The sequence below is a fragment of the Drosophila sechellia genome, chromosome 2R (genome assembly GCF_004382195.2).
Source record: "Drosophila sechellia strain sech25 chromosome 2R, ASM438219v1, whole genome shotgun sequence".
In the NCBI taxonomy this organism is placed as follows: domain Eukaryota; kingdom Metazoa; phylum Arthropoda; class Insecta; order Diptera; family Drosophilidae; genus Drosophila; species Drosophila sechellia.
This window is the reverse complement of record NC_045950.1, coordinates 15,734,767-15,761,052: the sequence shown is the minus strand read 5'-3', so window position 1 is coordinate 15,761,052 and position 26,286 is coordinate 15,734,767. Positions and strand designations below refer to the sequence as shown.

The 26,286-nt window shown below is 42.0% G+C and overlaps 4 protein-coding genes and 1 long non-coding RNA gene across 8 annotated transcripts; 2 read left to right on the top strand and 3 right to left on the bottom strand.

Annotated features, from left to right (window-relative positions):
* Positions 1-6,435: 6,435 nt before the first annotated feature.
* On the bottom strand, positions 6,436-9,100 carry LOC6609983 (ubiquitin-associated domain-containing protein 1). Of its 2 annotated transcripts, XM_032714818.1 has the most exons (6): positions 8,706-9,100; positions 8,560-8,571; positions 8,005-8,494; positions 7,615-7,950; positions 7,255-7,558; positions 6,436-7,191 (listed from the first exon to the last, which is right to left on the bottom strand). In XM_032714818.1, the coding sequence occupies exons 1-6, from the start codon at positions 9,098-9,100 to the stop codon at positions 7,043-7,045; spliced, it is 1,686 nt and encodes a 561-aa protein (XP_032570709.1). In that variant the 3' UTR covers positions 6,436-7,042. The 2 variants fall into 2 exon arrangements, with proteins under 2 accessions (XP_032570709.1, XP_002034619.1); XM_002034583.1 differs by lacking the exon at positions 8,560-8,571 and having other exon boundaries at positions 7,043-7,191.
* An 890-nt stretch (positions 9,101-9,990) lies between these two features.
* LOC6609982 (poly(A) polymerase beta) lies at positions 9,991-15,551 on the top strand. The gene is given in 9 exon segments (XM_032714817.1): positions 9,991-10,555; positions 11,307-11,429; positions 11,496-12,254; positions 12,318-12,514; positions 12,573-13,154; positions 13,215-13,487; positions 13,551-14,253; positions 15,110-15,229; positions 15,293-15,551. Coding segments are annotated over 6 exon segments (2,481 nt in total). The 5' UTR covers positions 9,991-10,555; positions 11,307-11,429; positions 11,496-11,533; the 3' UTR covers positions 15,115-15,229; positions 15,293-15,551.
* Positions 15,552-15,980: 429 nt separating this feature from the next.
* On the bottom strand, positions 15,981-17,357 carry LOC6609981. 2 transcript variants are annotated; one of them, XM_002034581.2, is made up of 2 exons: positions 17,190-17,357; positions 15,981-17,136 (listed from the first exon to the last, which is right to left on the bottom strand). In XM_002034581.2, the coding sequence occupies exons 1-2, from the start codon at positions 17,241-17,243 to the stop codon at positions 16,237-16,239; spliced, it is 954 nt and encodes a 317-aa protein (XP_002034617.1). In that variant the 5' UTR covers positions 17,244-17,357; the 3' UTR covers positions 15,981-16,236. The 2 variants fall into 2 exon arrangements, with proteins under 2 accessions (XP_002034617.1, XP_032571262.1); XM_032715371.1 differs by having other exon boundaries at positions 15,981-17,120; positions 17,190-17,249.
* Positions 17,358-19,371: 2,014 nt separating this feature from the next.
* Positions 19,372-20,173, top strand: LOC116800615. The gene is made up of 3 exons (XR_004361508.1): positions 19,372-19,484; positions 19,553-19,597; positions 19,664-20,173. It is a non-coding gene; the product is annotated as an uncharacterized LOC116800615 (long non-coding RNA).
* A 33-nt stretch (positions 20,174-20,206) lies between these two features.
* On the bottom strand, positions 20,207-22,106 carry LOC6609972. Of its 2 annotated transcripts, none has more exons than XM_032716530.1 (4): positions 21,217-21,316; positions 20,995-21,155; positions 20,741-20,913; positions 20,207-20,671 (listed from the first exon to the last, which is right to left on the bottom strand). In XM_032716530.1, exons 1-4 carry the CDS (start codon positions 21,308-21,310, stop codon positions 20,251-20,253), a joined length of 849 nt encoding a protein of 282 aa, XP_032572421.1. In that variant the 5' UTR covers positions 21,311-21,316; the 3' UTR covers positions 20,207-20,250. The 2 variants fall into 2 exon arrangements, with proteins under 2 accessions (XP_032572421.1, XP_002034616.1); XM_002034580.2 differs by lacking the exon at positions 21,217-21,316 and adding an exon at positions 21,958-22,106 and having other exon boundaries at positions 20,208-20,671.
* Positions 22,107-26,286: the final 4,180 nt, after the last annotated feature.

Genomic DNA, 26,286 nt, shown 5'->3' with positions numbered 1-26,286 from the left:
TTGTTCTTGTGGCTGTCTTGGCGCAGTAAACAACAAACAGCAAACGACAAACGACGGCAACAAACAGCCAGGAATCGACGACAACGAATTTTCAAATAACATCTCACAGAACTCCAGAAAGGAAACAATAAAGCCGATGCGAAGAAAGCAAAACTCCTCCAGTCATTTGTGACTCGACTCGACTCGACTCTACTTTAATTATAATAACTTGGCAGCAGCATCGTCGTGTTTTTTGACATCGTGGCTGACTTTAATGGCTCCACCGCAAATGGGGAAAACCGAAAAACACCTGACAAACAGCTACTTTCGGTATCCTGAAAATGGAGTTACGGCTTACATTCACCTCGAATATTGTTAAATGGTTCAAAAAATAGCTGCAGCTACTAAAAGTAATTTGGTGTCTGGAAAGATGGCTTTTTGTAAATGTTTCCCTCGGGAAACGGCTGAGTCACCTGTCTGATATGAACTCTTTATAAACTTACATGGCTGAGATAACAGAGAAAGCTTGAAGAACGGGGTTGTTACTCTGCCAAATTTCGGTAAATGTATCTTGAAAATGTGAAAGATTTATTGTACCCATGATACACACTTGTAATATCTTTGGTTAATAGATTACATGTTTTTGAGTAAAAAACGTAGATTTGTTTTTACTTTTCTGGTCAAGGTTTTTTAATGAAGTCATGCACTTACAGCTTATATAGAAACTATTTTGATTGATTGCCCCCAACCGATTCCACATATATTTGCCCGACTTTTCAAAGCCTCTTAGAGTCAACCCTCGAGATGTGTTGCAAAAAAGCATTGTAATCATAGAGTACAACTGGCCAACTAATGCATAATTCGTGTTTGCTGGGCACTGAGCAGCAAACCCACCCACCCGGAATTACATCCACCCACGGCGCCAATTTCCTAGCCAACCAAAATGAGGGTAGGTAAAGTATATCTTCTACTTATAGTTGAGCTTGTTGCATTTCTTGCAAGTAATTTTGTTATGAGTTTTTACTGCTGCGGGGCGGTAATCCTTATAAATGAAGCAGCAAATTTGATGCTGCATGCAACGTGCCCTCGAAGGATCGCCATCTAGTTGATTCCCCTCTATTTACCACAGTTAGTTGACTTAATGCATTCGCCTTCGTCTCGCGCTAATACACGTTAATATCCTCTGAGCTATGAAATTTCGCTCATTTGTCAGGATTTAGGGCACGGAGGCTGGACACGGGAAATTGCAATTGTATTTCATTGTGCTCTTGTTGCCGTTGGCTTTTGGCAATGATGATTTATTGGGGAGGCACGTGAGACCGCAGCCGGGGGAGCGGACGAAGGAAGAGTGGGCGTTTTGTTGGCCTCTGCCTCATTAATTTTTGCCTAACTGGCTCATTAAAAATTAATCCGTCATGGGACCCCGCCGTATCGATGGCTCAGTGGGAGCCCGTCTTCTAAGCGTCAGATCGGCTTAAAAAGCCTGGGAATAGGCTAACTGATTTCAGCTAAGCTCTCCTTTAAAAACAATCTGCAAGTGATGGGCGGTAGCACTTGTCATTCGAAGGATTAAAGGTTTCAACAGCGACTTACACATATGGTGCTTAATCAGACACTTTTAATTACCCAACATACTTAAGTGGATTTAGAAACGGAACGCGTTGATAAACATAACTTCGTTGTATTTTCTATAAATATACGTTTTATATGTTTAGATAATAATAATCAAAAATTATTTTATACCTTTGGTTTGACAGCTCTGATTTTTTTTTACCAGTTCCATATTTCTAATTTCATTTAAATTTATATAGAGAACTCAATCTGCATAAGCGTGCTCTCCTCCTGCTTTTCTGAATATATTCCAAATGTTTATTAAAACAAAATAATACACGTTAATATCCTCTGATCTATGAAATTTCGCTCATTTGTCAGGATTTAGGGCACGGAGGCTGGACACGGGAAATTGCAATTGTATTTCATTGTCATGGCTGGGTGATTTAAGGGCTTGCTATGATATATTGTCAACAAAACAAGCCACTGTACCATTTGCGAAATGCACATAGAAGGTCAGAGGGTGCACCTTTCACATCTGGTGCCAACCGAAAAACCATTTCATCTAAAATGAATACTTTGTAAAATGGAAAGCTGCTGAATGTCGGCATTTAGCCACGCATTAAGACACTCAACCCAGTTGCATTTTAGCTGTTTGTTTCCCGGGTCCTTTGTGCCGGATGGGCGGCAGTGGTGGGAGGTAGAGCTGGGCACACTGACCCGCCAAGTACCGTTCGACTCCTGACTGCCAGGCCGTCTCGTTCGCTCTCGTTCGTTTTGCATCGTGTCAAGTGCAAAATGTGCAATGCAGGAGACAAAGCAACCGCATGCTACTGCACTCCACCGCTCGCACGCTCACAGTTCGGCGCTCTGAAATAACGGCACTCGCATTGTGTCAGGCGAAATAACGGTAAAGGAGCAAGGGAAAAGCACAACACGAACAATAACTTCTGTGTGACACATTTGGCAATGCGTTTTTAAACTGGAGAAAACAAAACGAATGTGGCAGCCGCAAAACAGAATAGAACACAGTGGAAAAGTCAGCGGCAAGTGGGAAAAAGTTTTTAGCATTTTCCAACGTTCTTTTTTTCTTCTTTTTTTTTTTAGTTTTTGAGGTTTTCTTGTCCTCGGCACTGAATTGCACTTAAAGTCAGCGCCAGCTAAAAAACTTTCCGTGAAAAGTAAAATAAGAAGAGGATGCCAGAGGAAACTATTGCATAGAGTGCGAAAGAAACAATTGAAAACTTTATTGCTTTTGCCTTTTTCACTTTTCCACTTTGTGTTCGCAAGTATGTTGCGTCACACGGAAAAGTCGTTGACAAAAACTAGAATGTGATCAGCTGTTTAGGCGAAAGGGGGACGGCGCTATAGTTTTTAGGAACTGGCCAGAAAGGGAAGAAGCAATCTGGAAAGTTTGGGTGCTTTTTATTAATTTTATAACTGTGCCGGCCGGAAGCGGAAGAAGAGGAAAAGAACTTGGGCTGCTGCAGAGGAAAATGGGCGGGAAAACTCTCAGCAGCTGCGGTCAACTGGGGGCTGCCCACTAATTGGCCTTGTGAAAATATTTGCTACGCTTATGAAAACAGTTGACCCCCGGCTGCCCACGACCCTTGAAACTGAAATGACACCCACAAAGGACGAGGGCCCAAAAGCAGTTACACTCACACATGTGCATAAATATGAGGCTAACACACACCAACATAAGCATTGGGTTTATGCAGGGAAATTTCGTGAACGAGAAAAAATATAGATAAATTCCATAATATGAATTAAAAACTAAGATCGTTGGGATAATTATCGCTGCATAAGTATATACAATTTTACAAAATATCCTTGTAATATCGATAGCTTGTTCATTGTTTTCTCATATAGTTCAAAATAATTTTTTTATGGCCTAGTTTTTAACACTTTCTCTGACACGAATTCACTCTTTCTAACAGTGTTAGTCCAGCAAGTGAGTTGACAGTAAAAACTACCTACTCCTTTGGATTTCCCCTCATGCAAAAATCCCTGCATGTCCTTTCACATTTCGAGTTGCGCATGAACATAATTAGAGTCCCGTCCATTTGGCCACCCGCAAACACACACTCACGCAAAAGAGCTCCTGGGTAAGCCAGTCCAATCACAGACACATGCCGGGCCAGCCGCAGGACCCTGCCACGCCCCAACCCGACGCAACCCGTCGACCTCCGCCCACCGGGCAACACCGCAATTTTTGTCAACTGAACTAATTAATTAATTGTGGGCGGCCAGCGTGGCCTTCCTCCAGTCGAGACCGAAGCGAAACGGACCGCCCACACCACCCACTTGCTAACTGACCGGCAACTAATTTTTATATTTATGAGGCCGGGGACTTTGGCCTACTGCGTCATAAACTGCGGCGCTTTGTTTACTATTGTTGCTGTTTGGTATGCATGTGTGTGTGTGTGTCTGTGTTCTACGTGCGTCCCGCAACAACCGCCGGCAGCACCCACTTCCAACCATTTGGAGGACATTTTATCCTTGCCGCAGACTCCATGCCGTTTGCCCAACATAAACTTGCATGTTCAAATTTTTAGTATCTTTGTGTGATTTCATGCGTTAAAGCAGAATTTTTATTTGCTACCCGTAAAGACAAACAATTCCAGGACATATAGGACATTCAGGATATGGGATATGGTAGAGGGGATAGGACTGGGCCATTTCGTTTAATTTTCATGTCGCGTTGAAAGTTTTATACAAGTATTTATGGCATATAAATGAAATATTTGCGACAAGGGTCGAAATTGGGCAATGTTTGCTTATGAAGGGGAGTTCGATTCGCTTTTAAATGGTTAATTGGTCTGAGGTTTTCTTGATGAAGGAGGGATTTTCCCTCGTCGGACGCACAGATGCGATGTTGAATACTAAATCTTTCTCTTAAGAACCATTATCAGATTGGTTCCAAATGGGACTGTGTAATTAAAAAGATCGGGGGTGTATTCGTCATAAAGTTTACTACTTTTAAGCACATTGTTTATCTTCTGATTATATATTCAATTCATATATATATCTATAGGTTTTATTTATTTCATTAAATTTTGTTGTAATATAATGCTTGTGGAAATAGGATATTGTGCAGATTATCTACTCATTTATTTCCTGCATTTATGTATACAATACAAATAATTTTGCCCTTCGGCGCTGACAAAATGTCACGTCTTTTGTTTTGTACCAATTTTAATATTTCATTACACACATTCGATTTTGGATGCTGATGAGGTCGTGTTGCTATTAATGCATATTAAATGCAATTTTTTAAGAGGGCCATTCGATGAAGTTATTCGGCTTGCTGCCTTTAATGGCAAATATAAACATGGAAAGCTCGCGAAAAACGCATGCGACAGGAATTTTAAATCATTGAATGCGAAATGACAAAACATTTTCATTTTCATACAAATTGCGGAATTTGGCCGGATGTCTTTCCTATTCCCATCGCCAATCCGATTCCCAGCATTGTTTCGCATTCTGTGGGTGGGATGGTGTGATATCGTCAATATAAAGCTGTTCATAAATTTGCGGCGCCTGCAAATATGCAGCGGAAATTGCCAAAGCCACACGACTCTTCAATAACACACAATTCTACCCTCGGAAAACTCCAGATGGCGCTTGGATGTTTTTTATAGGCAACTCGGAGCGGGGGCATTTCGCTGCGGGGGAGGATTAGCTGGGCGATGTTCATCGCTCGTCGTCCTTGTCAATGCATTTCGTCTTTTGATAAAAGATAATATCAAAAACTCATTTGCCCTGGCCACTTTTAGGAGCAATCACCAAACGTGCACCCAAAAAAAAAATGGGGCATCTATTTTTCATCGGAGTTTTAAGATAAAACTTTAAGCACATGCAAGTAACACACGAGATGATACTGATTTCAAACTTACTTAGCTATCATAATAGATAGGTAGAATTTTTCTCGGTGCATTAACAGAGACCGCTTGGCAGGGGTCCAGATGATTTATTATAGTATATTTCCATCCTCGCCCGCTGCATGCGTCATCAATTTTTAGAGATAGATTTGCATGGCAATCGCCAAGGGCCATTAGGCGAAGCTTGCAGATACTTTGTACGCATCCGCTGGGCTTTGCTTTTGTTGCAGATGCAACATGCAACCGCAAACATTTAATAAAAACACGAGCTGACCATAAATAATTTGCTCTTTGCACACATTTATATCCTAAACAACCAAAATATTGCGCGCAAATATTAATTAAAAGTCACCAGATAGGAAAAGTTTATTCATGGATACACAACCACTGCAACAACCACTTAATAAGCGCGCTTAACATAAATTAAAATGTATCCAACTATTTTCCCCGTCCAGGCTGAAAACAATGAATTATATGTGGAAAAAGGAGTGCAACAATTGAATAGAATAGTTTTGGTTCACTGTTTTTGTATACTCTCATGTTGCAGCTGGAATAATGAAATGAAAAATGTGCGGCCGCATGGAAAATTAATTGTAATTGTACATTAAAAGCGCAATAGCAAAATATTTCAGCAGAGATCCAAATTGCTCTGCTAACAAAGCAATTCCATTTGTACAAATTACTAGAAAGAGTAATGGAAAATGTCTAGCTTTACATATGCTCTAAATTGCGAATAAGTACCGACCAACTTATCACATTTTGGTTAAAAGTGTCTGTAAATATTACTCATACGCCGTGGTGAACTCAAAGGAGCTTGAGTCATGCGTATCAATTTGCTATAAGCACAAAGAATCCCCCAATTTTGAGAACTACTGGTTAACTGTTGGCTTAAGAATAAACACAAAATAACTTTTGGCTAGACGAGAACGACTGTCATCAAACAATGTAATCTTATGAACTATATAAAAAGTTACACCTTACACCTTAGTACCGACATAATCTGGAAAAAAAGAAACATTAATTCTTTTGTTTTGTATCAAAAACTAATTGATTTATTTGCATCTTGTTAAAACTATGCAAATTTGAATATTTGGTTTACAAAATAATACTTTGAGTTCAAGTTGATGGTTTAACAACCTGGGATTACAACGCACTGAAATCACCACAAGTACGATCGCTTATAAACTGATGGGATGTTTCTGTGGGATGTAGTATGTGACATTTTCTAAATGTAGTGCGAGATTCGGCTGAAGATGAGCTAGCAAACTAGATGAATAGAGTTATTATTGTTTAACCTAATACAATTGTAGGATGAAGGCCTGGCTAGATCTAGTTACAATTTATATTTATGTATATATGTATATGTATAAAATGCAATTCGTACTGATCGGTAAGCGTTTGTAGAGTGCAGCCGCGTGCTCTTGGCGAAGCGATTGCATCTTTGGCTTTGTGCAGATTACTTTCATGGTTTTTGGCTACAAAAATACTCTTTACATACGGGCACATACACAATGTATAATTAGAGCTCCAAAATGGACCAAGCTACAGCCATGCACTTCGGGTGTGTGTATGTATATGTATAAATATAATTTGGTTAATCTCATAGTAAAGCCACTTAGCGGCATCTTTCACCAGCGGTTCGTGTAGAACTGATTGATGCCAAGCACATGCTTCTCCTCATGGTACTTTTGCAGGATATGTGTGATGACCGAGGTTGTGTCGTTGTCGCCACGCCACACGCGTATCGCATGTTCGTTTTCCAGGATGCCAAGAAATGCTGTAAACGTATATGCAATTAGTTTCGATTTCAACTGTTTCTATCTAAATCAGATGGACCTACCCAAAAAAGTCTTTGGATTGCTTAGGGTCATCTGGACTTGTGGCATTTCCAGGATCACCTTTAGGATGGGCGAATCGGGCGCCAAGCCTTCACGCAATTCAATAACGCTACCCGATCGATTGTCGCACAACCATTCGCACGCGGATGCCTTGTTGTTGCCAGTTTTCTTCAGCGCCGCGAGCACTGCCGTCTCCTCGAAGCCCATTTCTGTAAGCGATTCCACAATCTCATCGCTGGGAGGTGAATCCCGGTGGCTGTAGATTCGTACAATCTCAATCAAGGCAGCAGTGTTTTCAATGGTTTCCTTTAAAAGAATACGGCTGTCATTTAATCAAAAGCGATGATTTAATTACTACTTACATTATTGGTGACAATCGTGGAGGGTGAGATGGAAGATAGACTGTGCTGCATGTTCATGCCCGGCGGCTCCTGTGGGTTTTCCTCGTTTTGGTTCTGTATTAGCCACTCCATCGTGGTCGAGTAAATGCCATTGTGTGCTTTCAAGGCAAATGCGGCTAGCTCCCGCTTGAAGCCCATGTCCACGAGGCATTGCAGCGTATCCGCTTGCTGATTTCGGCGATTGATCAAACGTTGCTTTAGCATAGCTATCAGGCGTGGAGCATAGGGCCCAGCTCCTATAACCGCCGCAGAAGCTTGAGCCAAAGAGATCAACACCTTTCGCACATCGTATTGGATCTAGAAAAGGAATAGTATTAGAATAATCAAATAACTAGCCAGAATTGTACTCACATTCGACTGCTGAAAGATTTCATTAATATCGATGGTGGGCAGCTGGTTGCAATTGACGGGCACGTATCGGGTGGCGCTCTCCACCAGCTGCTCATTTGGGCCAGGAACCTCACGAATCCGGGAAACAGTCTGCGGCAGAGTATTGCGTCGAGGGGAGAGTATAAATGTCTCATTGTTGCGAACTTTTAGCTGGGCCAGCGTGTCGCCCTCGTTAAGCTCGCCGCCGAAATATTCCGCCCGGTAGAGACGGTATCGCGGATTAAGATGCCGCACATCTGGAGCAAATAGCTGGATGGAGTCGGGATCGTCGCTCAGTTCCAGAATCACCTCACTCTTCAGCTCGTTTAGGCGTTTATTAACGTCCGTTTTGAAGATAAGAACCCGAGAGCTGGGGCAGATCACCCGCACCAGGATAGATTCACCGGGCCTGCTGGCATCGTCTGCCTCCCCAGAAGTAGAGCTACCTGGTCGATTTGTATGGGCTGATTTTCTAAGTGGTTTCCAAAAAGAATGGGTTTAATTAAAAGGTAGCATAATATCTATAGCATTACTAACCTGAGAAACAAACTGCGCAGTTTTTGCATAGTTTGTTTTAGTTGGATGGGTAGTGATAAACCAACGGAGAATTTCGAAAGACAAATATTTGATTCGTGTGAGCACTTTGAAAAACTTAAGCATGTTCATTCGGTTTGATAACTTACGCATTAGCCTGCTGTTGGTGAGTGGGCGTTGGCGAGTCCTGTGGCACCGCCTTCTGATGCTCTGCACGTTCCTCTCGTCGCTGCAGTTGCAGCTCCAGGTGAATGCGACGCCGGCGAGCGGGCGATGGAGTCCTTAGGACGCAACTGCCCCCGCCCACAAGAGGCCGTGAATTGGAAGCGGATATCCCGCCATCCGTCTGCGTTTCAGACTCCGCCGTGTGGACATTCAAGGAGGATCCGCTCAGGCTCTCCGCATCGCTGGCGTCTGTCCGTTGGCTGTGGCTATGACTGCTGCTCCGAGGGCTTTCGTCAGACGGAGAACCCCCGCTGCGCTTGCTACGCGCCAACCACTTGGCCCGTTTCTCGTTGAACTTCTCCCGCATCCAGGGTATCATCTTGGGTCTGCAGCTAGGTGTTTGTTACATTTTGTAGCACTTTTCGATGGCTATTTTGCATATTTCTCGCAAGTAAACAGAATCGATGCGTTATTGCAAAAAAACGATTTATATTTTTGTAAAGTCGATAGCAAACAGCTGTTTGATGGAGCTGCCAGATAGGCAATATCCACGGGGAATACCCATAATGTTTATAACGGTTATTTTAACACGAAATACTATTTTAAAATATGTTGTGGATGAACTTTATAATTAAAACACGATATGTCCATATATAAAGAAAAATATGTATTTCTTTTTGTTAGCCAATAGCTATAACAGAAAAGCATTTCATTCTTTTTTTACTTTACTGTATTTAATATTAATTACAAGAATATAGTAATAGAAACCCAGCATTGATTTACTAAATATTATTAGTGATACAATCTAAATGTCTTAATGGTAAATTGGTACCTGGTTAGACCCGTCATATAAAACCCAAACTTACTTGAAATACCGAAAAAGAAAATTGGGTTTTGAATTTACCTACACTAAAGGTGCAAAAATGTGACATCTGCCGCAGATTTCAAATAAGCAGATGGTCAGATTAGGACCCAACTGTAAAAGAACCGATCGTAAATCCTATTGCCCTCACATTATTTTACTTAAGGCGGTTCGCGTGCAGATGGTTCTCACATAATTTAGTTGCAAAACTAATCTGCATGATATTGATGAAATAAAATGGTTTTCATACACGGTATACTTAAAACCAATTTGCTATAAATCATGTTTTAAGATTCTTAAAAATGCCCAATCACAATAGGCATACGTAAGCAGAGTAATGAAAATGTTCCCATCCCTAGCAACTCCCATTGGCACATCTCTATGCGCCGCAAGAAACGATAACGATTGCCACAAGCATTCAATCGATTGCCACACATTTTAATTATTGCTAGAACGCGCAGGGGCTTAAAAGTTAGTAAAATATGTTTGCCGCCCACTAAACGCCACAGCGTCGATCCCGTCGTGTTATCAGTTTGCCCCCGTCGCCTCCGGAACGAAGCAAAAGAGGGCGGAAAGTGTTTGTGTTTGCTTTTTGGCAAGTACTGGCATTTGTATATCGGTGTGTGCGTGTGCGTCACGTAGCATAAAACGCGAGAGTTTCTGTCCGTTAAGCAGAAGTGGAAGGAGGTGGAACGGGAACGGAAAAAGAAACGAAAAAAAGATACGTGAAGAGTGTGGCAAAAAAGCGAAGAAGACGAACGTGCGAAAAGAGTAAAAGCCGGAGCGACAACAGCACATGAATGGAATACACTCTCCTGCCAAAAGTTCTAACAAACATACATACATATGCACCGCTCACGAATGCAGCGGACAAACAGCACGACACGCCACATACATACACCCTCAGATATTGTTTGAAGCGGCGGCACAGGAACAACAAAAACAGGCCAAGAATCTGAAGAATAAGCGCAGGTAAGCAAAAACAAGCAGAGAAAACGTTTCCCCTCGTGTGTGTATGTATACGGCGCGTGCCTGTGTGTGGATGTGCGTGAGTGCGTGCGTGAGAGTACCGTTTACCTGTGTGGGAGGATTGTCGTTTGTCGAGAGGGGGGTGTGCAGGCGCATAAATATTCACTTTCTTGTTTATGTTTGTCATTGTCACAATTGTTCAGCTACAAGCAACAACTACGGCAACCCACTCCTTCCGCGATTTTATCTGCCAATTTCTTTTACGCATTTGTTTTTATGCCCGAAAGGCTATCCAGCGAACCAGTGTGCCCAGCTGCTGTGCGAAATTCATTGTTATGTTTTTTGTATATAACGGCGCTATCAGAAATATCTTATCGCACATTACAATTTGCATTTACTCAGCGCGAAAGTAAATTGTAATTGTCAATCAACTGTTTTGCTACACAGTAAGAAAAAGGTAATTTCAATTTTGAAGTAACTGCTGTATATATGTAGCCCTTATCACGTGATGAATGTGTATCCCACAAATATTTAGTTCAAATATTAGGTGATTCACTTTTTAAAAAACCGCGTCGTCATCAGTTTTGGAAATGCCGAACTTAAATTCTCACTTTAAGAAACCCAAATATTCGCAATCTTTGAGATTATCATAATCCGAACCAAATAACCTATTCAATTTCAATACGAAATTTTGAAACCAAACCTTAATGTAATGCTCTAGATTTTATACTAAATGTATTCTTTTCTTTTCCAGCATTTTATTAAGCGCAGTTTCTTAAACAGAGCCACAAGAGGAGGTGTCGCATATATATGATTCCATTTTGTCTTCTTGGAGAGTAAACTTAAATATAATACCACATATTTTAAGCCTAGATAGGTGAGTAAATCGAATATAGCGATTCCGAAAGGATAAGCTAATATCCGTTTAATTTCCAATTTACAGGACATAACTTTAAGCTGAGACGAAGGCAGACAGACAGCATGTGGAATTCCGAACCAACACATCGCCAGCACCATCAGCACAATGGAAATTCTACCTCGGGCGGACCGCCCGCCAAGCAACTGGGCATGACCTCGGCTATCAGTCTGGCCGAGCCGCGGCCTGAGGATCTCCAGCGCACTGATGAGCTCCGTGGCTCACTGGAGCCGTACAACGTCTTTGAGAGCCAGGACGAGCTGAACCACCGTATGGAGATCCTGGCCAAGCTCAACACACTGGTCAAGCAGTGGGTCAAGGAGATCTCTGTCAGCAAGAATATGCCAGAGTCAGCCGCCGAGAAGCTTGGCGGCAAGATCTACACATTCGGCTCGTATCGATTGGGTGTCCATCACAAGGGTGCCGATATAGATGCCTTATGTGTTGCTCCGCGAAATATTGAGCGCACCGACTACTTTCAGAGCTTTTTTGAGGTGCTCAAGAAGCAGCCAGAGGTCACAGAGTGCCGCTCGGTGGAAGAGGCCTTTGTGCCCGTCATCAAAATGAACTTTGATGGCATCGAAATCGATTTGCTGTTTGCCCGTCTGTCCCTAAAAGAAATACCCGATGACTTTGATCTACGGGATGATAACTTACTGCGGAATCTGGATCACCGTTCGGTGCGCAGTCTCAACGGCTGTCGTGTGACGGATGAGATCCTGGCCCTGGTGCCCAATATTGAAAATTTCCGCCTGGCGCTGCGCACTATCAAATTGTGGGCAAAGAGTAAGTGTTAAGATATAAAGTTCCTGTAAATTCAATTCTAATTGTTCTCATTTACTCTCTTAGAGCACGGAATCTACTCTAATTCATTGGGTTATTTCGGTGGTGTGACCTGGGCCATGTTGGTGGCCAGAACCTGCCAGCTGTATCCCAACGCTGCAGCTGCCACACTGGTGCATAAGTTTTTCTTGGTCTTTTCGCGCTGGAAGTGGCCTAACCCAGTGCTGCTCAAGCACCCGGACAACGTTAATCTAAGATTTCAAGTAAGTCACTAAAACTTATCCAAATAGTCCGGTTCCCTAATAGATTTTCCTATTCTAGGTCTGGGATCCGCGAGTCAATGCCTCGGATCGGTATCATCTGATGCCCATTATTACGCCCGCATACCCACAACAGAATTCCACATTTAATGTGTCCGAATCCACCAAGAAGGTCATATTGACCGAGTTCAATCGCGGCATGAACATCACGGATGAAATCATGCTCGGTCGCATTCCGTGGGAGCGTTTGTTTGAGGCGCCTAGCTTTTTCTACAGATACCGCCACTTTATCGTGTTGTTAGTCAACTCGCAGACGGCTGACGATCATTTAGAGTGGTGCGGCCTTGTTGAGTCAAAGGTGCGTCTGCTAATTGGCAACTTGGAGCGAAATCCCCATATTGCACTGGCCCATGTCAATCCGAAGTGTTTTGAGTTTAAGAAGGGCCAAAGTGCCAACAACTCACAAAACAACAGTGGAAATGAAGACGACCTGAAGCAGTCGCAGGGTAACCAGTCTGCTGTGACATCGGCACCCTTCTGCTCCATGTGGTTTATAGGCTTGGAATTCGAGCGATCGGAGAACCTTAACGTGGACCTTACCGAGAGCATACAAAACTTTACGGAGCATGTGATGATGCACGGCGTAAGTAAAAAACATAAACTAATGTATATTCAGTTGCTTATTATTTATTTAATCTTGCAGGTTAACATCAAAATGCTTAAAGAAGGTATGACCATTGATGCCCGCCATGTAAAGCGCAAGCAGCTGTCGCTTTATTTAGACTCTGACTTCCTAAAACGTGAGCGCAAGTCAATGGAAAGTCACAATAATTTTAATAACACGCTATTGGCCAACCGCAAACGACTTTCTACGGAACTGGCCCAATCGCAGGATCCACTGCCCCCAGGCCAGCAGCCATCAAGTGGAAATCGCGGTCGGGATAGCGGAGCCAAGATACAGAGACTCAGCGATTCGGTTAGTGGAATAAAAAGATATAAATGTAGAACGTATTAATTAGTCGAATCTTTGTATGTTTAGCTGACAGAGGAGAACTCGAATGCCTCCAGCGATATGGGGGCAGGGACGCCCACCACGCCCACAACGGCGCAATTAAGTGCGCCAAGCTTTAAGACCTCTGGCAAGAACGGCTCCGAGTTGGACGTTGTGGAGCAGGAACCGTCACAGCCTCACAACAATGGCAATGCCAACAGCAACACAACCACAACGGAGGTGGCATGTTCGTGACAACCGCCAACGCTACATCCGCATCCGCCACATCAGCAGCCACCGCCAGCGCCGCCACAGCCACCAGCTCACCATCATCATCATCAGAAGTTCCGAAAGAACAACAACGCGGCTGCGGCAGCCGCCTCTAACAGCATTTTCAACCAACGCTCGATTCTGCATGCCGCTTCCAGTCTATCGGCTGCTCTAAGCATTACCGGACATAAGCGCAAGCAGCAAACGGCAACATCAACAACCATGATCAGTAGCAGCAACATTGCTCACAGCAACTACACCCAGCATAGCACCCACAACAACGGCGGTGGCGGCGGCAGCCACTACAACAAAACGTACTACATTGATGATGATGACGAGGACAACAATCAACCACTTTTGACACCTAACAACCAAACACAACAGCAACAAAAAGCGGTCAGAATAACAGCTACATCGGCGTCACCAGCAACATCGGTTCCAGTAGCTGCGAGTGCCGCACCACCGGCACCGACAATTTCTTGTAAGTTGCCTAAATGTTTATCCTCGTTATCGTACTCTCATTCATTTTCCCCAACTTCCTTTGACACGAGACTGTTTCTGTACTCTTAAGTTGCCTATCTACTTACTATTACGTATTCTATAACCAGTATTCCGCCAATGTGGAAACAATCTAACAAAAACATGCCTCTAATGTTTTAAGGTTTAAAAATTCAATTTACCTAGCCCGAGACTAAGCTCAATAAACGATGATGAAAATAAACTTTTTAAAAAAGAAAAAACAGAACATTTTTCGTATTTTTATTTTCCAAATTATTTACAGTGAAATTCGTTTGGTCAAACATTTTAGGCTATAGGAATCTGCAAAAAAATTTTGAGAAACAAACCTTGCTTGGTTCAATATCCAAGAAGCAATTTCTGAAAAAATAAATGTAAAACATTTATGTACATTTGATTTTATTTCGGTTATTTATTTATATTTCGGTTTGGAAAAATGAGACTAGGCTATCTAGCTTTCCTCAGTTTACTGAATTAAATTTAAGAAATCTTTGCTGAGGTTTGTATTGGGTTTTAATACAAAGAGATATAGATGAAATTAATTTTTAATAGACAAGCGGAGAAAAGTGTTTTAGGACAGATATTTCGGTTCTACTGATTTTACACATGTTCTCATCTGAAATTAAGTGTAAAGTAAAGTTGAAGGTATTGTTATAAAGATTTCTTCCTGATTTGATTTTAATTCTTTCCACTTTGGTTGTATAAAACAATGTTTTGTTTTCATTCTTTTGTTATTTACTTGTAGATTTTTATATTAATGTAAACTACGATTATATATATATTCCAATAACCGCTTTGATACTTTTATAATGTCTTTGCAGTGTAAAAAGTTATTAAACATACCATTTAAGGATTAGTTATCATAGTTATTTTTTCCCTATTGATTTCCTCGGCATTGATGCCTGAACATACATGAAGCCCACAATATTTTATACAAAACGGTGAGACTAATATTGAATTAATGGCCACTGAAAGTTTTTAATTCGGTTTTCCATTCATTGCAGGTTTCTATCATACACCTTATACAAACATGTGTTAAACATTATTAGTTCAACCAACTAACATCGCCCTATCGCCAAATTGAAATTGGCATTCGGAGATCAACAAACGTCGTTAAGACAAGAAAACATCATGACTTGAGGCGATTTTTTAGCGGCAGAGAAAGCATTTCTCTAACATTTGTCTTAATAATATTGTTGTACATCTTTTTTACTTCCCCACAGCTGGTTTGAGGAGTGCGTAGAAGAGAGAAGTGTGGAGAGGAGGATGTGGATAAAGATGGATAGATGATTGACAGCATCGGACTGACAAGATCCTGGAGAAGATTCGCTTTGAAAACTACTTAGAAACTAAGAAGATTCTTTTTAATTTTTCATCTTGTTTTCAATATTTGTTTTCTTCTTCTTCTAGTACAACGCTGAAAATTTGAAACAATTATGTTCGTTTTTCTAAGAAATGATATCTGAAAAAAGGTAATAACAAAAACATATAAATGAAATGAAGATATTGATTTAATTTTACCAAATAAACCAGAAAAATGAAAGCGAAAGCTAAAAATACCAAATTATCAGTGTTTAAATTATTTATTGGAAATGGGTGATTGATAATATATTTGGAATACAAAATATAAGCAATGAGAAGTTTGTGAACTATTGCTTATTATTAAGTTACTATTTTATATGAACTGCACTAAAAGAATTATGGAAAATTTACTTTTTTGCTAATGATGAATGAAGGGTGAGTATTGTTTGTTCCGAAAAAGCTTAAATTCATCGACGTTGTGTATTAAGAAAATAAAATATATTTGTATCGGCAACCATTAATCAATAAAATTTTTGAATTTACATATTAATGAAAAGGAAGATCACTTGATATCGTATGAAGATTGATCATGAATTTAACTGGAATTTAAACAGATTGAGTGAGTCCAAGACAGATGTGGATGCCTTTAGTTAATGGCAAGTTGGTGTTGCGGATACTTGGGGATAAAGTACTCCATGCGCTGGTTGCGTCTAATGGCGCACTCCTGGTACTCCAACCAGTCAGTGTAGGACTCATTGTGGCACTGCTCCGAATCCCCTTTCTCGTAGAGCTGCTGGCGCAGGGAGAAAAAGAAGGGGCGCACTTTCTTCTTTATGCTGTAGACGTGGCGCATCAGCCACTTTTCGACCTTAATCTCGTTGTAGATGGTCGATCTGTTCAAGCAGACTGTGGTCAGATTCTCCATTTTTGGATAGTAATTACGGGGCGGTTTCGGATTCACAGTCATCCGAGGCATTTCATGCCTAGCTGCGACGAAACGGGTGTCAAAGAAATGTTTACCAAAAGTGACGCCCCAAGCATTGTACTCCTTCTCCCCATATTGGTTCGTAACGAATGGTTGAACACTGACGGTCAGTTCTTTGGGTGGTTCACCACCTTTTCCTCCGCCGGCACCTCCTCCAGCTCCTCCTGCCGCTGCTGGAGCTCCATCAGCTGGCGCCGCAGCTTCAGACGGAGGTGGATCTTGTGGAGAAGCAAATAGTCGTATACCACTTTTATGGATTTTCTTAGGAGCAGTAGAGCTTCCTCTGGTCACAGTAATTGGTGGCGCATTAGTTTCATTGTAGCCAGTTCTACGGTGATAATCGTCCTGTAGTTTCATTCCGAACACTCTAAAGCCGTCGGATTTCTGCTGCATTTGGTTATTGGAGCTTTGATCCTCCTTGAAAATATCAAACGTCGACGGATCTGGTTTGACTTGCCTTGGAGCTCTCTCCACCGGAACATCCTCTGCCATGACGATCGGAAGTGACTCCAGATCGGGTGTAGCCAGTGGCAAGCCAACGACTCCTTGTACCCATAAAATCTAATGGATAATAATATACAAAGGTGATGCAGTTGGTGGCTCGACGAACTCACGAATATCGATGTTATTGCCAGGAGGAATCCTTGGAGGATTCCATACCAATGCATAGTTTTATTTGTGGTCTTATATTGTTTATCCTTTTATAGTGTGATTCAACTATACGAATGTAGAAAATAAGTGTTTTTAACACTAGCCCATAATGACTTTAATTACAATGAAACTTCGACACTTACGGTGTATAAATATATATTTTAGCATACAAAAGTTCTTAATATATATATGGGTGTCATTCCTTTGAATTTGTACAGTAAAGGAGTTACTACAATTTTAACAGGTGGTTTGTTCAAGAGCCATCAATATCTCAAGGATTTTAAATATATCGTGTACAGTCGCCACCTATACAGTTTAAGGTAGTGAAAATATCTTGACTGATCCTGCGTGATACCTAGGATTTCGTGGGACGACACGGGGAACACACTTCACGGTAACTACCAAAAGTAACCCGACGGTGATCTGCCATCCCGTCCTGTCCATGTCCTTTCTGGGCCTAACCTAATTGAAGTTCTGGGAAAATTATGCGCGACACAGCTGCGCGTTTTTCCCCGAAACCGAGTAGCATTAATCCGTTTATGGCCACGGATTAAGTTGCAAAATTTTCACTAAGGTCGTCGCGATCCGGGACGCGAATTCGCGGAACAGCCCCGACCCTTCCAGGTAACAACGCCCGCCACCCACAGGTAGGTGTTTATAGGCCAAGAAAGCGGGTATAAAAGATCTAACCACCGGCAAGGAAGTCATCAGTTACCAACGCATCTTCAAAGTGTGAGCATCCAGCAGTGAAAAGCAATGTCTTAAAGTTTGGAACAGCAATTATACGACAAACCTTGTTCGGTTTTGCCAATTTCCAAGCCAGCACTGGGTAAAGTTTGTCCTATAATCCCGAAACGACGACCAGCTAATTGTGAATCACCAAAGGTCCCGATCCTGGGATGCATCTTGTGCAGTTATGTTTCAATCTCACATCACTGGGCAAAGTGTGTCTCAAGATCCTGGCCACATCGTCGCAACTACAAATCAACAATCAAAAAATCAAGAGTAAGTTATATTGGGCACTCCAGTTTTAAAATTGAATGGCGAATGTCGGTATGGTCTCTTTTTCCAATAAAGGTTTCGATCAAGCGAAGTGACTAGACCGAACACTCGTGCTATAATTTTAAAATATTCAACATGCTCAGTGAAGTTGCAAGTGAAACTTCAAATATTCTGTGGCGGTTGCAATTAGTTTCTTTGGTCGTCCAGCCTTAGGTGACTTTTCCGATCATAAAGCTAGACAACCATTGAAGTTCGTTGTGGCATTAGCAGCACCACAAGTCAGGAAATCAAGTTAAGTGATCCCCAAATTCATCGGGCCATTCGCTAAAAGGAACGATCGTTGTGATATGAGTTGTTCCCGAACATATCACAGTGATTTTCCTTTATAACGCATGTTTAAAGTCCACAATTCATCAAGGAAAATTAAGCCAAGTTGGCAGCTTACTAAACTTAATCACAGCCTTTAAAGTAGAGGGAATAGTTGCTGTGCTGTAAGTTAATATACCATATCTATATCACAGTGGCTGTTCTTTTTGTACCTAAAGGCATTTTACATCATTATTTAATTTACTTTTTTTTGCACACGAATAACCATGCCGTTTTTAACCCCAGGGAACTTCTGCTGCTGATATATTATTGAAAAACTCCTATATCACAGTGGCTGTTCTTTTTGGTTGCACGGCCAATTCCAACGATTTGTCATTTGTGGCACGCATTTGTGTCACCTCAGTGCGAAAATTGAAAATTGTACAAAAAGAAGGGAACGGTTGCTGATGATGTAGTTCGAAACTCTCACAATTTATATCACAGTGGCTGTTCTTTTTTGTTTGGCAATCGATCTACGTTCAGTGGTTTGCCAGGACATGAAACAGAAATATTTTCCTTCAACAGACTTTCTGATTGCACAAATTCCTCAAGCTTTGAACATTTGGGAAAAACTGATGAGACTATGGTTTTCTAGTTTGTGCATCAATTCGTCATTTGTCTGCAGTTTTGTCAATATTTAATTGCACTTTACAATTCATCGCTTTTTGTTCAATCATTTTTAGGTGGTGGTGGTGAAACTAGAACATATTTTATTTCTAGTGAATAAATAAAAACTGTATCTAGGTGTGTTGAATTTATAAGTCTTGAAGATTAATCCTAAGATTTGAATTTATCTTCAGTTGCTGATGAAATTCTAATGGAGTTGAAAAAGAACAAAGAAAAAGAAAAGATAAAAAAACATCTATTTTCTTCACTCTACTCTAAGCCAAGTACGTATTTGTCAGTATACATTTCAATTTAAAGAACCGTCTTAAGTTTGCACATGCATTTTAAATAGATGCTGATGATATGTGTCCGAAATCGTAAGCCAGGAAGTGTCATGGTAATGTGGGAGTACCACGTGCAAAACTTTCTATCCGGTAACAGCCTGCTGCTCAACCCTTTCCAGGTGATAGAGCACCTGACTCGCATTTGGAATTTAACGCGTGTGCGGAATGGCCAAAAGTTGGCCAAAACCAACTCTTGGCCCGAGGCGTGGCCAGTTTGCTGCTGGCCAAATGCAAAACAAGCAAACGGCGCAATCCCATTCTGCATTGACATGGCGGCCATGCCATAATGTTCGTTATGGCTGCCAATGGGCAGCAGCCATTGTTGCATTGTGGCCAAGGACGTTGCCGTCTGTGCCACCGTTCCTGTTTCGACTTATGTGGGTTGCTAAATCCTCCAGCTCGACCGGAAGTGGGAATACACAGAGGAGGATGGAGGAAACCGAGTGGCGGAAATGCGATTAAAATGTTCCGTATAGCCACAGCAGGCATCCGCTGTGAGGAAAACAAAGAATAATATTCGTAGAATTAGTGCGCTAAACAAAGATAAAACTTGTCTATAGTTTCCTACGGTGTTATTGTAAATGTATTGCCTTAATTGAATTCGAGCTGAAAACCCAAAAAAAACACATTCATTTCAATTGTAATATATACGCTTTTTATTAATTAATATAATATATATTAAAGCAATAAACATGGGTAGTTAGTTCTACTCTATCTTTGCATTCAGCCGATATAAGTAATTTTCCACGCGTATCTTTTGGCGCAACACTTTCCGCGAATCCCGTTCAATTGTGGCCGTAGTTTGGTTGTGATCGTGGAAGAATCCGCAGTATCTGGCCGGAACGAATTGCTTGATTTTCTGCTGCCGACTGTACCGCTCCGTCACCTGGAGATTGCACTTCTTGATCGCCGCCATCTCGACATGCATGCATTGTCGGCACATGTCCGCGTCATTGCTAAAGTTGTGAAAATAGTCACCCACTGGCTTTTCGCCACATGTCGAGCATTTGACAATGTTTTGGGGACTGCAAAATACGGCCACCGATGGCCAGATGATGCGCTTGGATCCGAAAGCTGTCTCCACGTCCCAGTCCGGATATTTGAGGTGGTGCGTATAGGTTGACGGGCTGGAAAATACAATTGAAAAACGCCCCCAAATGAAAGAGCATTCTTTAAAACCGCTGCAGGATTCTTACCCCGGTGTCACCCATTTTTGTTCCCGCACAGTTTGCTTGTTGAAAGTGAAGTAGTATTGAGTTCCTGGAAAATCGGTAGCGTAGGATCCAATTGGGGGATATCCCAGTTCTCGAAAGACTGGTAGTCGTGGCATCTTGTTGGCCAAGGCAGAAAATCCTGCCTTTGACGGGTACTGTAATAATACAATATTTTGTTTGCTGCGCTTAAAATTATTTCTAACTATTAAATAAATTATATTTTAAATATATCCTACCTTAAATCCCATTGGTCTGGGTACATCATATGTATTAGGAGCGACCGACGGAATATTTTTGGTATAGCTGTCCCTACAGAAGTCTCCGCTCGAGTCCCGATGGATTTTCCTGAGAAATCCGACCGTCGGCCACACTGGAGGATTTACCACATACTCAAATCCTGCAAAAGGGACGTATTGCGATATTAGTGACTTGAATTTTAAAAACGGAAAATCTAGAACCTAGATCATTGCAACCGGCGACAACGAGCCTAGTTTCGGATCGCTGGCGACGCAGTTTTTCGCGCTCCTGGGCATTTGGTCTTTGGGCACGCATATTGGAGGAAAGTCGGAGAAAGACTGAATGTTGTGCCGAAAATACTAAAATTGGCGGACTGTCGAACCGTGACAGCCACCGCAGCACACGCATCGTAGCACGCACCGAGTGCCTTAATGGAATTCGAATATATCCCCCCCATCGATGATGATATAAAATCAATATGTCTAAACCGTCGACGGTTCGCCGCGGAATCGGTGTGCGATGTTTGATTTCATTTAGCACATGTCTAGACGACTTTCCGTATTTCGTATTTTTTCAATGTTTCAATCTTTTCATTCTATTTCGCTGTTATTCGGCCTGCCTTACTGACTGACTGCCCCCCGAACTTTGACCCAGTTGGGGGATTTTTGTGCGGGTCTAATAGCTTCAATGGGCAAAAGAGGAAATGGGGCATAAAGTGGTTTGTCATTGGTGTCGATAACAGAGGTAGGTAAAAATTGTTTTGCAGTGCGTGATGGCTTTCGGAAAACATTTAAGGAGTCTAGCCCTGTAGAATTAAAGGCTGAAAACAGCACAATTTGCACCATAATGTTTTTGCTTTCCTGTCACTTAGCAAGCAGACATAAATTAATCACAATCTACATAGAAATCAAACCTTTGAAATTATACAATAAAAAATCCTGTTGCATTGGATTTCCACTTACCCTCCATTGAGAAAACGTTTAAGGGTACAAACTTAGCTATCAACGTATAGCTATTCTAATTTGGTAACAAACAGACTCTGCAACAAACTCAATTTAATGGACGGAAATGTCGTTCACAACTGATCGCAGTTCAAATCAAGTTGTAGATATGACGTATTTTTGCTCGCCATAGTTTTAAAAAATTTTACAAATACCTGACCAAACATAATAGGAAAATGTAGATGAATGTGGCATATCCACACGCAAGGCCTCGAAGTCAGACCATCGCTATTTAACAATTTCGCAAGCGGTTTATCGGCGGCTTTCCGAGATGGCTGAAACGACAGAATGGCTGTATGCCATTATTGCCAGTTAACCACGACGTTGTCATCAGTTCGGGCCATAGCCACCGCTTGGCTCGGTGCTTTTTTTTTGGGTCGGGACCTTAAGTCTTCACCGACTTTTCCAATTTCCCACTTTTGCACCTGCCGGATGGCACACACGCACATGAATGCTAATGCATGCAGCGGCAGCACGCACAAATGCACAACCGCATCGCAACCACACGAGAAACCCAGGCAGACATCCTACTGGATGGAGACAGTGGGTAAAATTAATTCGTCGAGGAATGGAAGCACTTTTCAAACCAAACTCGAAGACCACAGAAATGCGTATATTAAGCTGATGTTCTTTGGAATTTTTGGAACTCAGTCTACCAAAATTTTCAATATCTATACCAAGGAAATTTGTTCGTCTTATTTGTATGAAAACGTTGATGTGCTCCTTAATTAGGGAAGACAATACTAAAATATTTCGATTCCAAGAATGTGTAATTTTTTCTAAAAAGCAAAACAGCACACAATTACAAATTCTCAATTGGTATTACACTTGGTCATCAAGTCACTGGAATTTCTTATTTTTTATCTGGCGATTTTTATTTCCAGTCACTGTGCGCAATTCACGACAAGAGTCGCTTAATTCGTGCAAATAAAATGATTGTGCAACATATGTTAGTGGGTATGGTAGTGGGTCCATTATAACGCAGATAGACTGATGGTGGTTGGTGGATGGGATGAAGTGCTGCTCAAGTGCGCCAGCATTTCCGGACGGAGTCCTCGGGAGCATGCCACATTGTTGCCGCAAACTTGCAACGCAATTACACTGAAATCGCACATTATTTACGTGCTTGGGCTGCTCTCGAAATTCGAAAGGCGATGTGCGAAATGTTAATGAAAGGAGCAATACACAGCAGATGCTGCACCACATAGACTGCTCCGATGGGCAGGTTAATTATGTCAACAATTAGACTGTTTTATGCACTCGGTGCCGGCAGCTGCCGAATGGAGGTGAATTCAGTTAACAACCCACAATTCTGGGACAGTTGTTGCTCTCGACAAACAAACAAACGCACTGCTGCCGGAGGCGTGTTCCTTTCATTTTGGCTAGCCAAGTGCCATGTCCTACACAGGCAATTACAGCAACAATGACTCCTTGCAGCCATCGAGTAAAATGCAAATAAAAATTCAGCTCCAGCTTTTGGTTCCTCCATTTTGCATGGCACTCAGGGGGCTATAAAGAACTGGCCCACAAAAATGCCATTCAGATGCAAAGCCCAGAAACCACTGAGAACGAAAACGATAGTTTAAAACTGAACATATCAAAACACAATGTTCTTATCATACTTCTTTTGACCGATTGCGGCTTGACTTATATATAGAAACCAACTGATATAAAATTTAAATAATTAAACATTACTAATATGGCGATAGCTTTTTCTGTATGTGCCTATTGAAGGAGGGCGGAAGTGAAAGCATCCTGGTGATGCTCAAGCTCCTGTCTTCTGCCTAGAACCAAAAATTTGACTCACAATAAAAACAGGATCTACAGGACCAACAATGGTAGCGCAGAAAACAAAACAGTTCAAGACCATTCCGAAGCGGAAGTGCCGCTTATTACGCCGGTTGTGGTTAACCGGAAATGAAACGAAACAACCCAAGTGTGACAAGCCTTTTGGCTTTTTGTTTTCAGCCCGAATGCATGACTCCCTGTGTCGCTCCTTCTCTCTATCTCTGTCTCTCTCTATTTGTTAAGTGCATCGAGAAATCTAATTAGGCTCGAGGCTTTAACATTTGAGGTATACATTTCTTTGAGCCACTCAAATTGGTGCTCCACTGGCCATCCTTTGTTGGCCATTGCAATCAGGAAAATGTCAGGCCAATAACCAATAGCCCACTCACAAACAGCCAACAAACAGCGTCGCCGATTGCCAGGATGACGGCGAAATCAAATTACAAGATGCTCTGACATTTTCCACCGCCCATCGCCCATCAGCGCCGCCAACACGCCCCCAATCCGATGTCGACCCCCCTCATTATCCGCCCGCTGACCTAAATTCAATGCGTTCGCCATTTGTGCGGCAATGCGGCGGGGTTAATCATGCTAATAAACACCAACGTTGCACTTGCAGTTGCCGCTGCTGCTGCTGCTGCTGCTGTTGCTTGTTGCTCCTGTTTCCATTTCACAACGACCAAGCAACTTTATGGTCGAGTGCCTGATCCTGGAATACCCAGTAATCCATAGAGTACACTGTTAGCCAAACAAACAAATAGCAAATAAGTATTATTTTAGACGTTGCCGATAACAGGTTGTGCATAGAAGTTACCAGAACTACTAGTAAAAATGGCCATAATAGAACTTTTTCATATGTGCATGGAATAAAGAACCAACTGCAGGAGACTGTAATGGGTATCAGAATATAGGATTTAACTCTGCCAATATAGTTGCACGTTTTTCAAGTTTATGAAGGCATTTGAAAAGAGATTTCAAATATGATATAGGCCCGATTTGGTCGAGTGCTGGGTACGAAAAGCATTGCATACTTACAGGCAGACCAGTAAGGATTTTGGTCCCGGCAAAAGCCAGTGTCGATACAGGACGTAAGTACGTCCGTTGCTTTTTGCGGTCGCCGCGTGGCATTTGCCATTCGAGTGCGACGATTGAGTCGCGGGTGCGGTGCGGTCGAATGAGGCAGGGCAGGGCAGGGCATGGAAATCATACAAAATTGCAATGATTATGTGCGCGTCTAGTTGGCAGTCAATTGTGGTCGGGCTCTCATTTGGATGTGGCCCATTATTGGTGCTAGATGGTGGGCATTGGCTGCCAGTTTATGGTAATCCAAATGGTGCAAAAGCAGCTGCTGACTGGCCAGAGCATTTTTATAATTTCTAAGCGATTTCAATTAAATTTAGAAGTTTTCTAAACTAAAAAGCCACTACACAAATGTATTTATAGTTTTCTAAAGGAATATTTCAACTGCCTTTCTGGACTAGTTTTCTTGCCGAAAAATATGTATGATCCATCCAATATATCATGCATGATGTGCTGAGCCCACGCAAATCCCCGGCACATTATCTAATGATTTACTGGAATTGTCGGTTTTGTTGACCTCAGTGAAACGAGAGTGAAACTTTCTTGACACTGCAAAATGCATAAGCCATGGGGTCAAATGGTGCGGTATACTGGGGCAGGTGAATGTACATTGTACAAGTCCACACACACGCTGTCAGCAGAAAGAAGCGGAGGGCGGAATTGGAAACCTAGGCTGCCGTCTCATCATTTCAGCTGTCACATTAAAAATGCATAAATGTTGCTTAAATGCAATCCAAGAAATGCAACTGGCCGTAATACGTGCAAGAACAAGGGAAGGGGCCAAGACGCCTACAACCAATCAAAGTGCCCCAAGGATGTGGGGCGGTTGGGTTTCAAAGAGGAAAAGGCAGCGACGAGATGGAGCATACAATTTGTAACCTGCCTGCCATTTTGTGGAGGAGTATGGTGAGCACACTAAGAAAAATGCGAAAAAGCCTATGCATTTCTTGAATATCAAAGAAGAGATCGCACATTTCAATAAGTTCAAACTTGTTTTAAAATAAAGAATAATTATAAGTATTGATGTTTAGAAATGTGTGCAGTACACAAATCTTTTTCCATCTAAATAAACGATTTCAAACAATTGAACTAATCTTTAGGACCTCTTTTTAATTCATTTACGAGGTCAAGCTGTTTGTCTACCACACCTAAATTCAATTGTATTCCTACAATTTAGTTTGGGAGATCTGGGTTTTCCCCGGTGCAGATGCCTTGGGGCTTTCGGCCTTGTCTTTGCCTTTGCCTTCTCTGATGTTGCCTACGTTGCAGGTGAGAGTTTTGGGATTGGAAACGGAGTGAATGTGGATGTGGCGGTGGCAGTGGAAGTGGGAATGGGAATACGTTCCTGACTGCGGATGTGCGTCTGTGGGGTCTGGGCCTGTTTCACTGCTGATTGTCGTACTGTTGATCTGTGTTTTCACT